The sequence below is a fragment of the Pimephales promelas genome, chromosome 6 (assembly GCF_988280905.1).
Source record: "Pimephales promelas chromosome 6, fPimPro1.hap1.1, whole genome shotgun sequence".
NCBI lineage: Eukaryota > Metazoa > Chordata > Actinopteri > Cypriniformes > Leuciscidae > Pimephales > Pimephales promelas.
The window spans coordinates 339,462-354,768 of NC_142774.1; the positions used below are offsets into that span (position 1 = coordinate 339,462).

Consider the following 15,307-nt stretch of genomic DNA (forward strand, 5'->3'; position numbering starts at 1 on the left):
TGCATGTACAGAGGAACAGCAGCGGTCCTAGTACTGAGCCTTGTGGGACACCATACTGAACTCGTGATGGATAAGACATCTCTTCATTTACTGCTACACACTGATTTAAACCATGCTAGTGCAGTTCCACTAATGCAAACAATATTTTCTAGTCTATTTAGAATAATGTTGTGGTCAATGATGTCAAATGCAGCACTAAGATCGAGTAACACTAATAGAGAGACACAACCTCGATCGGACGATGAGAGCAGATCATGTGTGACTCTAGTGAGAACTGTCTCGGTACTATGATGCGGTCTAAATCCTGACAGGAAATTCTCGCAGATATCATTTCTTTACGAATAAACGCTGAATGATCATTTTTGGGTGAACGATCCATTTAAGATCCGATGACAAGCAGTCACAGTAAGGCACTCTCCGGCTGTTTAGTTCAGTTGATCCTCTGGTTTATTGGTGTCGGCGTTTCAGTTCTCAGTGTTGTGTTGATGTGTCAGGACGGTCACTGCGGGAAGTTCGAGTGTGTTCAGTTTGATCTGCAGAGATCTTCAGCCGTTCACTTCATCCTGACGGCAGACGCAGCTCTCCGGAACGTGACGCAATACGAGAGCGTGAGTGACGAACACACACAAACACACACCAGTTAAAGATGGAGTAACTCTGAACTCAGACTCTGTTTCTTCTGCTGTAGAAATACTCCTTCCACGAGTTCAGAGAGGATTTCGTCTTGAACATCAGCGCCGAGCTCCACTACAACAGAAGCCGCTACAACCAGACCTCCACCGGCCTGAAGGTGATGAGAGAAAGAAACCCGTAGCTTTGCCATAACTGGTGTTGTGCCTGTGCTGATCGTCCATGGCGGACGTCAGTCTTACAGTATTCCAGATACTGACACTGTCCCGTCATATGTATAACTATCTCTCCTTCACTCTGCAGGACGACCCTCACAGATCACAGGTACCCACATCTCACTCCTTCAGCATTCAAAGATGATCAGCGTTTGTGGAGTTGGTTGTGATGAGTTTCTCTCGGTCCCGCTCAGATTGCAGTGAGGGCGGAGTTTGTCATTCCACCCAGTCTAATGCTGATCGTGTGCTCTGGCGCAGGGGGCGGGGTCATCCTGCTCATTATCATATTGATCCTGCTGCAGAGGGTAAGAACCAATCAGATCGCCTCACACCTGATGTCATCATTCACCTCTCAAATCCTCAAGCCAATCTGTTCATGTGTGTTTGTGTGTGCAGTGTTGGTTATATAACCGAAAACATCCTGACGGGAATGAAAATATGATGGTGGTTCTCATTAAATTCAAGAAAACAAAGGAATCTGAGTAAGGTCATTTTGAAGGAGACTTTAAAACTGAAGATTCTTACATTTTTTAATGGTGTTGTATGATAATGTGTAAACTGACTTAACTTGTGCTTTATTTAAATAAACCTTTTTATGATATACTGTATAATTAATTTTTATATTATTTTGTTTCTTTAATCTCAAATCAAAGTGTTCTGTAAGTATAACCTTTGTATAGAAGATCAAGATCAAGGGGAAAAAACAATCATAGTATAATAAATTAGTTAATTGAATGAGATTTTGCCTAATCTGTTTATTGTTTGATGCTTTAATGGCACTTTCAAAAGACATGTGAAAAATTATCAAAATGCTTTATGTTTATTCAAACTAATTACATATCCTCACTACAAAACTCAAGATTACAGTAACGTAAACACACACACACACACCATCTTTAAGTTAATCAACAGAGAATGAAACACAAAATGTACAAATATAAATAAAACTGAAGAAATAAAAGCATTATGTTACGCGTTACATGATAATGCCACCTTCTACAGGTCATTTACAGAGTGGAATATAGTTCACGTCAGTCGGTTTCTGTGAGTCTGGTTTACCATTAGCCGTTCGGTGTGTCGTCGCCGCCGCCGGCCTCTGACTCCGTCTTGACTCTGAGCAGCGACGTCGCGCTGGCGCTGCTCCCCGTCGCCGGGTGAGGGTCTTCGGCCGGTTGGCATGGCGACTCGTGCACGCGCACGTGTTTGGCTAGGTGGTCTGCGCGCAGGAAGACGCGCGGGCACGAGCTGCAGCCGAAGCGCTTGGCGCCGGTGTGCGTCTGCAGGTGGCGCTGCAGCTCGTCCGAGCGGGTGAAGCGTTTGCCGCAGAACAGCCAGTTGCAGACGAAGGGCCGGTCGCCGCTGTGCCAGCGCAGGTGCGCTTTGAGGTGCGACGTCTTCACGTACGCCTTCCCGCAGCCGGGGATGTGGCAGTTGTGCAGGTGCTTGCGCTTGTCTCCGCCGCTGCTTCCCAGGGACTCGGCGCTCAGGCAGTTGGGGCAGCGGCAGGAGGCCTGACCGGGAGCGCGCCCGCCCGCGCGCCGCTGCGATCTGGGCCGAGCGGAGGAACCCGCGGCGTCCTGCGGATCCTCCGGGGAGTACGACGACGAGGCCTGCGGGAGCGGCAGCAGATCCTGCGTCAGCGGCTCCATCTTGAAGCCCTCCGGCGGGAAGTGCAGGCCGGAGTGGGCGGAGCCGGAGTGGGCGGAGCTGGAGGGAGGCAGGCAGCACATCTGAGGGTCGGTCGTGTAGGAGCCCATGGCCCCGCCCTGCCCTGGCCCCGCCCCCTGGAGGTCCATCCAACCCGCCGCGGCTCCAGTGTGCACGTCCCACCAGCCAGACACGCTCACCTCGTCCTGCGGCGGCCCGGCGCGCAACCAGGGGTCGTACGGGTGCGCCATGTTGTGTGTGTGTGTGTGTGTGTGAGAGAGAGAGAGAGAGAGAGAGACCGTATCACCACATGACTGTGGATGGGAATCTGATGTCACCTGCGAAAGCACAGAACATCACAGTCAGAAACACACACACACACACACACACACAAACACATCCGTTTCAATGATTCAAAGATGATTCTTCCGTCTTTAGTCACTCAGTTCTGGCTGGTCACGTCAGTCAAGCTCTCGTCAGCTGATCCTCTACCTATAGATATAGGACGCCTATCACTGTCCTCATGTGTGTATTATCGCCAGCGATGGCCCTCCTCCCTCCCCAGCTCCTCCTGTCTCAGTCAGGATTCGGCAGTCTGACCGTGTGAATCAGACCAAATTCCCAAATTATCTTGTACATTAAAATGAATGAATGATATCTGCTATACAGTCATGTTGGTTCTGTTCTGTTCACCCTAAGGAGTTATCGCTGCCCAGAACAGAACCATACCGCTAATCCAAACTGTATGCTAACTGTCAACATGGGCAAAAACAAGATACAGTCAAACCAAAATTAAATTAAATCTAGTTGAACAGAAGTCGATCAGAAGGACGGACAAAACCAGTCAAATATCCACTTAGTTATTATTTTGTTATATAGTTATTGTTATATTTTATTACAATTGTATAAACTATAGCGAATAAACTGTTCACGTAAGAAATGTTGAAGGACTCTGAATAAATTTTGGTTTGACTTTATATGAAAGTCACAAAAGTCTTTTAAATAAAGATCCTGTAAGCTGCTTTTACAGTGACACTTTATGTCGATGGTCCACTTTAGTCACTCCACGAACTAGCCTATAACTCTTTATTCTGACGCTCCTCCAACATATATTATACTGACCGTCACCTCACCCTAACCCAACACTGAACTACAGTCTACTGATGAGAGTTAGCGGACGCAGTGTCACACATTAACTCTGTCATTATGAAGGCATTACAGTCCTGGTCAGCTCTAGCACACCTCGAGCGTGTGTGTTCATTCATGTGTCTGTGTGTGACGCAGCGTCAGAGCTGTCTCTGTGTTCCTGATCTGCAAACCCGCATTAACACACCGACCTCTAATACACATTTACATCATCGCAGGGAGTTGGCCCTGCTGGCCTGAACCAGTTCTCTCGGACCAGCCGCTCACACACTCCCCCTCGGCCTCGCTCACTGTGAAGAGGACCGTTCCTCCGAGACGGGTCGAGCCGCCGGTTCACTCCGGTTCAGGCGGGAGACGCACCGACCACAATTAAAGTGTTTAGAGTCGAATAGTTAGACGCCACCTTACTGCATCTGAGATCTCAAAACACACACCTCAGCACCAACCACACACACACACACACACACACACACACACACACACTGTAAAAAAATATTGTTGGTTTAACTTAAAAAATGAAGTAACCTGGTTGCCTTAAAATTTTTGGAAAAGTTGAGTTAATACAATGAAGGAGATTGATTTAAGCATCAGAAACTCAAAATATTATGTTATCTGAACTACATCAATTTTTTAAGTTGATTTGACAAAAGAAAAAATGTTGTGATTACTAATCATGAAAATATTTTTTTACAGTGCACACACACACTCACACACACTTATTAGTGAGGACGGCTCATAGATGCAATAAACACTAAACCTCAACCTTCCCTTCACACACACCTCTGCAAACTCAATAAAACATTTACAAGTTAATTCTAACTAAACTGCAAGAAAACAAGTCAGAATTGTGATATAAAAAGTAGAAATTACAGGGGGTTTTTTTTAAATTCTGTGACCGAAACATTTCTGAGGACACACACACAGACACACACACACACACTCCTGATGATAACAGCTTTCTCGCTCACTCACACCTGGATGCTCAAACACACACACACACAGACACACACACACACACAGTAAACATGTCCGAACTTGATAGACCATCTGAATTTCAGAAGTACTTCAACAATAAATAATGATATATATATTAACATGTGTATTTATATATATATATAGTCAACATTTGAAGTGGATCTAAACATCTCATCAAAGTTGTCCATGATTCTGAGTGACACCGGTTCTGGTCTTGGATGACTTTGATGAGCTGTGATCCACTGCTGGATAGTGTATAGTGTGTCTGGAAGAAAGTGTCCGACACAAACATCTAACCCATCCGTCAAACACACACAGCTTTACTTATACAGTTTGTGTCATTATAAAGGATTTTATTTAAAGCAATAGAAGACTATGATGTTCATCTAGATCGGTGTGTGTGTGTGTGTGTGTGTGTGTGTGTGTGTTTATACGTACAGGAAGACTCAAGATTCCAGCTGTAAAGATCTGTTGACAGCTTCTCTGTGTGTGTGTGTGTGTGTGTGTGTGTGTGTGTGTGTGTGTGTGTGTGTGTGTGTGTGTGTGTAATTTGTGATGAAAACAGGTTTAACTGTCTGCCAGAAGTTCTCTGAAAACAGACAAACACACACAGTCTGGCACAAACCCACAACCTCCCACAAACACACACACACACACACGCACACACGCACACACACACACAGACAGCGTCTCATAGACTCAATGGTTTCATACTAAGATGATAATGATATTTACTAGCGCTGAGTTTAAAGCTGGTGCTGACGTCAGGAGACTCACAGCGGATCAGGATCTGGTGATTTACGAGTCGCTGTTCTTCATGACACACTTCTGACTAAAGCTGACAAAACCATCAAACAAACATCTCTGCTTCCCGAAGAGCCTTTCAGTCTTCAACTATTACATCTTATTGTGAAGATCACGGAGTAAAGACCCGTTTCCCTGTAAAGAAGCTTTAGGATGATCTTCTCCATCTTGAGGAACATGTCCAGTCTCTGCTCATCTCAGCACACAACCAGCTCTACACATCTACATCTACATCTACACATCTCCACATCTCCACATCTACATCTACACATCTCCACATCTACATCTACATCTACACATCTACATCTACACATCTACATCTACACATCTCCACATCTACATCTCCACATCTCCACATCTACATCTACATCTACACATCTACACATCTACACATCTACATCTACACATCTACACATCTACATCTCCACATCTACACATCTCCACATCTCCACATCTACACACCTACACATCTACATCTACATCTACACATCTACACCTCTACACATCTACATCTACATCTACACATCTACACATCTCCACATCTACACATCTACATCTACATCTACACATCTCCACATCTACATCTACACATCTCCACATCTACATCTACATCTACACATCTACACATCTACATCTACACACCTACACATCTACATCTACATCTACACATCTCCACATCTACATCTACACACCTACACATCTACACATCTACACATCTACATCTACACATCTACATCTACACACCTACACATCTACATCTACACATCTCCACATCTACATCTACACACCTACACATCTACATCTACATCTACACATCTACACATCTACATCTACATCTACACATCTACACATCTCCACATCTACACATCTACATCTACACATCTACACATCTACATCTCCACATCTACACATCTCCACATCTCCACATCTACACACCTACACATCTACATCTACACATCTCCACATCTCCACATCTACACATCTCCACATCTACACACCTACACATCTACATCTACACATCTCCACATCTCCACATCTACACATCTCCACATCTACACACCTACACATCTACATCTCCACATCTACACATCTCCACATCTCCACATCTACACACCTACACATCTACATCTACACATCTCCACATCTCCACATCTACACACCTACACATCTACATCTACACATCTCCACATCTACACATCTCCACATCTACACATCTCCACATCTACACACCTACACATCTACATCTACACATCTCCACATCTCCACATCTACACATCTCCACATCTACACATCTACACATCTCCACATCTACACACCTACACATCTACACATCTACATCTCCACATCTACACATCTCCACATCTCCACATCTACACACCTACACATCTACACATCTACATCTCCACATCTACACATCTCCACATCTCCACATCTACACACCTACACATCTACATCTCCACATCTACACATCTCCACATCTCCACATCTACACATCTACATCTCCACATCTACACATCTACATCTCCACATCTACACATCTCCACATCTCCACATCTACACACCTACACATCTACATCTCCACATCTACACATCTCCACATCTACACATCTACACATCTCCACATCTACACACCTACACATCTACATCTACACATCTACACATCTCCACATCTCCACATCTACACACCTACACATCTACATCTACACATCTCCACATCTCCACATCTACACATCTCCACATCTACATCTACACATCTCCACATCTACACACCTACACATCTACATCTACACATCTCCACATCTCCACATCTACACATCTCCACATCTACACATCTACACATCTCCACATCTCCACATCTACACATCTCCACATCTACACACCTACACATCTCCACATCTCCACATCTACACATCTCCACATCTACACACCTACACATCTCCACATCTACACACCTACACATCTCCACATCTACACACCTACACATCTACATCTACACATCTCCACATCTCCACATCTACACACCTACACATCTACATCTACACATCTCCACATCTACACATCTACATCTACACATCTCCACATCTACACACCTACACATCTACATCTACACATCTACATCTCCACATCTACACATCTCCACATCTCCACATCTACACACCTACACATCTACATCTACACATCTCCACATCTCCACATCTACACACCTACACATCTACATCTACACATCTCCACATCTACACATCTACATCTACACATCTACACATCTACACATCTACACATCTCCAAACACGGCAACAACACGGAGATAAAGACATGATGGTGAAGTTATAGAGAGAGTTTTACCTGCTCGCGTCTCCTGAAGAGTGTGACGCCACTGCAGATCCAGCACGAGTTTATGACCGAGAGAGCCACTCCTCTCTCTCACACACACACACACACACACACACACACACGGTTCATTCATGCACACTTTCATTGATACAGCTCTGTCACTGGCACACACACACACACACACACACACAGTCAGAGCGTCTGCTCGATGCGTCTCAACATGTCAGACCTCAAACAGACACAGAAGGAAATCTGGAGATCTGGAGATCTGCCCCCAAACAAACATTTCCCACCGCACTCGGAGTTATGCACGTTTTCCTGTTCCTCTATCACACGCCACTGCCGTACTGTCTGATAAACGTCCTTCATGTGTTCATGTTCAGCTTTTTAAAGGGATAGTTCACTGTGAAATTAATTTTTGATATGTTTTATCTTCCCTCAAGGGCATTCAAGATGTAGGTGTCTTTGTTTCCACTGTATTTTCAATTTTGACATTTTTCGGTCAAAGCGTTGTTGTCTGTCAGTCATATAATGGAGGTCTATGGTCACCACCTCAAAGAGCAGCACAGAGAAGTCCAAATTAAACATGATTTAATGACTCGTAAATGTAAGTACACACTGATGGCCTAAGACACGAAACGAGCGGCTTGTGTGAGAAAACGAACAGTATTTATATCGTTTTACGTCTTGTAATCACAGCCACGTCCAAGTACTCTGAGGTCTGCACAAGCACCAGAAAGCGCCGGAAGTGATCTCTTGCACGGTTGCGGAAAAAAATAAACGTTGTCTGTTGATATATCGAAATCATCTTCCATTGCGATTTCCTGTATATCTAAATATGTTTATAAAATCCGAAATCTCTGTGTAAACAATGAGTGACGTACACGCGCGAGAGATCACTTCCGGCGCATGTGCAGACCGAAGCGCCCGTGACGTCAGATCAGTTGTGGTGGCTGTTGGTTTTCTCACACAATCCGCTCGTTTCGTGTCTTAGGCCATCAGTGTGTACTTACATTTACGAGTCATTAAATCATGTTTAATCTGGACTTCTCTGTGCTGCTCTTTGAGGTGGTGACCATAGACCTGCATTATATGACTGACAGACAACAACGCTTTGACCGAAAAATGTCAAAATTGAAAATACAGTGGAAACAAAGACACCTACATCTTGAATGCCCTTGAGGGAAGATAAAACATATCAAAAATTAATTTCACAGTGAACTATCCATTTAAGCTGCTATTACTACGTGGAAATATAAGGTTTTATTATTATTTTATATAAGGTAAGAATTAATTGCAGAAATTGCAACTGCTCTGGATCCACATGCACAACTGTCACAATAATATGATATTAATCTTGTTTCATAGCAAGCAGATGTTGTTATTGTGTCTGTAACTGAACAAACAAGCATTTCTCTAAAGATGTCAAACAATATGTATTGTGAAAAACACACCAGGAAACTAAGTTGAATTACTAATAAAATAGCATTATCATTCTTATTTACAATTTTTAAAATATATTATTATTATTAGTTACTGTTTTGATTGTCATATTCATTTCCGTATGTTCGAATCTCTCTGCCTCTTCCTGCAAAGACAAAAATGAAGTTAATTCTAATGAGAGAAAGCAGAAGACAGACGTGTAGACGAGACCGACGCAACACACACACACCGTTTCACACACACACACACACACACACTGTCAACATGTTCAAACCTGATAGACATCTGACATATCTGAAGCACTTCCAGCTGTGTGTGTGTGTGTGTGCAGTCATGTCCAAAAGCGATGAGTTCAAATAAACATCAAATTATGAGAAAATATTTTATATTTAAATATGTTCAATTCGAGGCAAGAACAACACTTAACGTGATTAATGTGTTCATCTAAAATCATTTAAATTAAATACAGCGGTAACACTTTACAATAAGGTTCATTAGTTAACATTAGTTAATGTATTTACTAACATGCACCAACCATGAGCAATACATTTGTTCATCTTTGTTAATGTTAGTTCATGAAAATACAGCTGTTCATTGTTTGTTCATGTTAGTTCACGGTGCATTAACTAATGGTAACAAGATTTTAATCAAGTATTAGTAAATGTTGAAAATAACATTAACAAAGATTAACGCTGTAGCCTATATGTGCTATTCATTATTAGTTCATATTAACTAATGTAGTTAACTAATGTTAACTAACGAACCTTATTGTAAAGTGTTACCAATACAGCAATAGGTTTTATTAAACTATATAAAAACATACAAAAACAAAAAGCTGATAGGAAAAGATGTATTGTGTCATCATCAGTTATTAATATTTCATTGGTTCTTTCTTGTTTTTTGGCTGTCCAAAAGTTATGTCTCACAATTTGCGTTATTATCACAAATAAACACATTAATAATCAGGTTCATTAGTTTACATCAGTTAACATGAACTAATAATCAACAATACTTCTACAGCAGTTATTAATGGAAGTTAATAATAACAACATGTACTTGTAAGTTATTAAACTGGAAGGTTGTATTAGTTCGGGTCAGTTACGGATGAATACACACTGACAGATGTGTGTTAGTTTGACTGATGAAGCGGATGGTAAAGTGCTGTCGAACTCTTGCACACGTTTATCATCAGAGGATGAGGATGTCAGATTTCCCTCACACACACCCCCCCCCACACACACACACACACATGTAAACACACACATGTTATTTAGTGACAGTTTAAGGACAGAACTGCATGCAGGAGTGTGTTAAGTCGGACACAACTTCCTCAGACGTATAAACCATCCAGGTTTTGTGGTGTTATAAAGATCTTGATGAAGACGGATGTGTGTGTGTGTGTGTGTGTGTGTCCAGTGAAGAGTAAAGCTGAGGTTGTGTGTGTGTTGTCTGAGGGAACTTCCTCTGCTAAGGCCATATTTACACCCGAGCAACAGATTTACACAAGCGTTTGTCAACGGAAAGCCAGGAAATCCTACGGGCCGACATGATGCGCACACACACACACACACACACACACACACCTCCCCCTCTGCTGTGCCGTGTGTTTAGTGTTCAGAGAGCAGTCTTTGATACTCATGCACACCTGTATTTTCAGGCAGAGACTTCCTCCCTGCACACACCCCTCCGCTTTGATTGTTAAAGAGCCCTGGCGCCAACACACACACACACACACACACACACACACACTAAACATCTCTTCATATCTCGGTGAGTGGTTTTCCAGGTTCCCACAGACTCTTGTTTTCACAGATGTGCGTCTCTTTCTCACACACACACACACACACACACACACACACACACTACAGTGGTTCTGTAGATTTATCTGAATGACTCAAAATGTTGAAAATGTGAAAATAAAGTGTGTACGCTTCACACTTCAAGACCCAAAGTATAGAATAGCTCTCTGTGTTCCTCCTACACGATATTTACTGTCAGATGTGTGTCTGCTATACGTGCTGACTGCGTATGTGCATCATAGTTATTTATTTATATTAACATAAAACGTGTACAGTCTGATTCAGCCACGGCAAACTAAGAATTATGGTCACTACCAAAACATTACCGTCACTACCAAAAATGTGCAGTCACTACCGTAACATGGTATGTTTTGTCAAAAATAAAGTATATTGAATAGGGCTGTGCAAAAATTAATTGCGATTAATCGCATCCAAAATAAAAGTCTGTGTTTACATAATATATTTGTGTGTGCTGTATATAATTATATTGTATATATTTAAATACCTATGCATGCATGTATATATTTAAGAATTATTTGCGCTTAAACACTGTATATATATAAATACATTATCTATATTATATAAATAAAAATATTTTATATATGAATAACACATTTTCTTAAATATAGACATGCATGTGTGTGTATTTATATATACTAAATAATTATATACAGCACACACAAATATATTATGTAAACACAGGCTTTTATTTTGGATGCGATTACTCGCAATTAATTTTTGCACAGCCCTAATATTGAATTATCAACAAAGATGTTAAGATAGAGTTTGTTTCAATGCATATTCAAACTAATGAATCCTTAACTTTGAAATCAGTACGATAAACTTTATCCCTTCTACAAAGAAAGATTAGGTTAAAAATACAACAAATCTCATAAATTACACCTAAAATATTATTAAAGTTCTAATCTTTATTGATTTAATCTGTAAAAATATATTTTTAAATATTTATGAAATAGATGTAAACAAAATTTTAATAGGTCATTATAAGCCTTCTTAAAAAATTATGTAATATTGTGTTTCGCTAGTGACAAATTTGGGGAGAAGGAAAATATTCCAGCATTGAAAATACATTATGAGAATTAACTGCACAATTACTAGAAAAGTGCACCTATACAATTTGCATACATACAAAATTTGTGGAAAAAAAGAGAAGAAATTATAACCTCTGTATGATGAGAAGACCTTTGCCCTTCTCGTATCAGACCCTGTCTGTGTGTGAACTACCTTTCTTGCAAGAAATGAATACTTGTACTTATGACTTTCGAGATCTTCATTTGTTCTTCAAATGTCATTAGATATATGCAAAGACCTGTCTTTCCACGACAGCCTCCAGAAGTGTTTTACTTGAGGAAAAGACTGGGCAGTGTGCTGTAAACAGAGGACATGTCTTCTGGAAGTCTCCTTCGTTAAGATACATATGTCTGCTGAATGATTAACCGTACCATTGGGTCACCTGATGGAGTTTTAGGACACCATTGGGACGCCTGATGGAGTTTTAGGACACCATTGGGTCACCTGATGGAGTTTTAGGACACCATTGGGACGCCTGATGGAGTTTTAGGACACCATTGGGACGCCTGATGGAGTTTTAGGACACCATTGGGTCACCTGATGGAGTTTTAGGACACCATTGGGACGCCTGATGGAGTTTTAGGACACCATTGGGTCACCTGATGGAGTTTTAGGACACCATTGGGTCACCTGATGGAGTTTTAGGACACCATTGGGTCACCTGATGGAGTTTTAGGACACCATTGGGTCACCTGATGGCGTTTTAGGACACCATTGGGTCACCTGATGGAGTTTTAGGACACCATTGGGACGCCTGATGGAGTTTTAGGACACCATTGGGTCACCTGATGGAGTTTTAGGACACCATTGGGTCACCTGATGGAGTTTTAGGACACCATTGGGACGCCTGATGGAGTTTTAGGACACCATTGGGTCACCTGATGGAGTTTTAGGACACCATTGGGACGTCTGATGGAGTTTTAGGAGACCATTGGGTCACCTGATGGAGTTTTAGGACACCATTGGGTCACCTGATGGAGTTTTAGGACACCATTGGGTCACCTGATGGAGTTTTAGGACACCATTGGGTCACCTGATGGCGTTTTAGGACACCATTGGGTCACCTGATGGAGTTTTAGGACACCATTGGGTCACCTGATGGAGTTTTAGGACACCATTGGGTCACCTGATGGCGTTTTAGGACACCATTGGGTCACCTGATGGAGTTTTAGGACACCATTGGGTCACCTGATGGAGTTTTAGGACACCATTGGGTCACCTGATGGAGTTTTAGGACACCATTGGGTCACCTGATGGAGTTTTAGGACACCATTGGGTCACCTGATGGAGTTTTAGGACACCATTGGGACGCCTGATGGAGTTTTAGGACACCATTGGGTCACCTGATGGAGTTTTAGGACACCATTGGGTCACCTGATGGAGTTTTAGGACACCACTGGGTCACCTGATGGAGTTTTAGGACACCATTGGGTCACCTGATGGCGTTTTAGGACACCATTGGGTCACCTGATGGAGTTTTAGGACACCATTGGGTCACCTGATGGAGTTTTAGGACACCATTGGGTCACCTGATGGAGTTTTAGGACACCATTGGGTCACTTGATGGAGTTTAGGACACCATTGGGACGCCTGATGGAGTTTAGGACACCATTGGGTCACTTGATGGAGTTTTAGGACACCATTGGGTCACCTGATGGAGTTTTAGGACACCATTGGGTCACTTGATGGAGTTTAGGACACCATTGGGTCACCTGATGGAGTTTTAGGACACCATTGGGTCACTTGGTGGAGTTTAGGACACCATTGGGACGCCTGATGGAGTTTTAGGACACCATTGGGTCACCTGATGGAGTTTTAGGAGACCATTGGGACGCCTGATGGAGTTTTAGGACACCATTGGGTCACCTGATGGAGTTTTAGGACACCATTGGGTCACTTGATGGAGTTTTAGGACACCATTGGGTCACCTGATGGAGTTTTAGGACACCATTGGGTCACTTGGTGGAGTTTAGGACACCATTGGGACGCCTGATGGAGTTTAGGACACCATTGGGTCACTTGATGGAGTTTAGGACACCATTGGGTCACTTGATGGAGTTTTAGGACACCATTGGGTCACCTGATGGAGTTTAGGACACCATTGGGTCACTTGGTGGAGTTTAGGACACCATTGGGACGCCTGATGGAGTTTAGGACACCATTGGGTCACCTGATGGAGTTTTAGGACACCATTGGGTCACTTGATGGAGTTTAGGACACCATTGGGTCACTTGATGGAGTTTTAGGACACCATTGGGTCACTTGATGGAGTTTTAGGACACCATTGGGTCACCTAAAGGAGTTTAGGACACCATTGGGTCACTTGATGAAGTTTAGGACACCATTGGGTCACCTGATGGAGTTTTAGGACACCATTGGGTCACTTGATGGAGTTTAGGACACCATTGGGACGCCTGATGGAGTTTAGGACACCATTGGGTCACCTGATGGAGTTTTAGGACACCATTGGGTCACCTGATGGAGTTTTAGGACACCATTGGGTCACTTGATGGAGTTTAGGACACCATTGGGACGCCTGATGGAGTTTAGGACACCATTGGGTCACCTGATGGAGTTTTAGGACACCATTGGGTCACCTGATGGAGTTTTAGGACACCATTGGATCACCTGATGGAGTTTTAGGACACCATTGGGTCACCTGATGGAGTTTTAGGACACCATTGGGTCACTTGATGGAGTTTAGGACACCATTGGGTCACTTGATGGAGTTTTAGGACACCATTGGGTCACTTGATGGAGTTTTAGGACACCATTGGGTCACCTAAAGGAGTTTAGGACACCATTGGGTCACTTGATGAAGTTTAGGACACCATTGGGTCACCTGATGGAGTTTTAGGACACCATTGGGTCACTTGATGGAGTTTAGGACACCATTGGGACGCCTGATGGAGTTTAGGACACCATTGGGTCACTTGATGGAGTTTAGGACACCATTGGGACGCCTGATGGAGTTTAGGACACCATTGGGTCACTTGATGGAGTTTAGGACACCATTGGGACGCCTGATGGAGTTTAGGACACCATTGGGTCACTTGATGGAGTTTTAGGACACCATTGGGACGCCTGATGGAGTTTAGGACACCATTGGGTCACTTGATGGAGTTTTAGGACACCATTGGGTCACCTGATGGAGTTTTAGGACACCATTGGGTCACTTGATGGAGTTTAGGACACCATTGGGTCACTTGATGGAGTTTTAGGACA

The 15,307-nt window shown here is 42.9% G+C and overlaps 1 protein-coding gene and 1 pseudogene across 3 annotated transcripts in view; one reads left to right on the forward strand and one right to left on the reverse strand.

The window, feature by feature from the left end:
* The first annotated feature begins 389 nt into the window (after positions 1 to 389).
* On the forward strand, positions 390 to 1,585 carry LOC148978416 (uncharacterized; annotated as a pseudogene). Its single transcript, XR_016168977.1, has 6 exons — positions 390 to 405; positions 495 to 608; positions 689 to 790; positions 934 to 954; positions 1,040 to 1,150; positions 1,242 to 1,585. The product of XR_016168977.1 is annotated as an uncharacterized LOC148978416 (transcript).
* The window catches only part of sp6 (Sp6 transcription factor), a 36,561-nt gene continuing 22,832 nt past the window's right edge, over positions 1,579 to 15,307 (reverse strand). Inside the window, exons 1-2 of one of the 2 annotated variants that reach the window (XM_039682037.2) lie at positions 7,761 to 8,036; positions 1,579 to 2,830 (exon numbers count right to left, since the gene is read on the reverse strand). In XM_039682037.2, coding sequence (XP_039537971.2) covers positions 1,907 to 2,743 — 837 coding nt within the window. In that variant the 5' untranslated portion in view covers positions 2,744 to 2,830; positions 7,761 to 8,036 and the 3' untranslated portion in view covers positions 1,579 to 1,906. Of the gene's footprint in view, positions 2,831 to 7,760; positions 8,037 to 15,307 lie in introns of those variants that run through there. The other variant, XM_039682038.2, reaches the window with a different exon arrangement.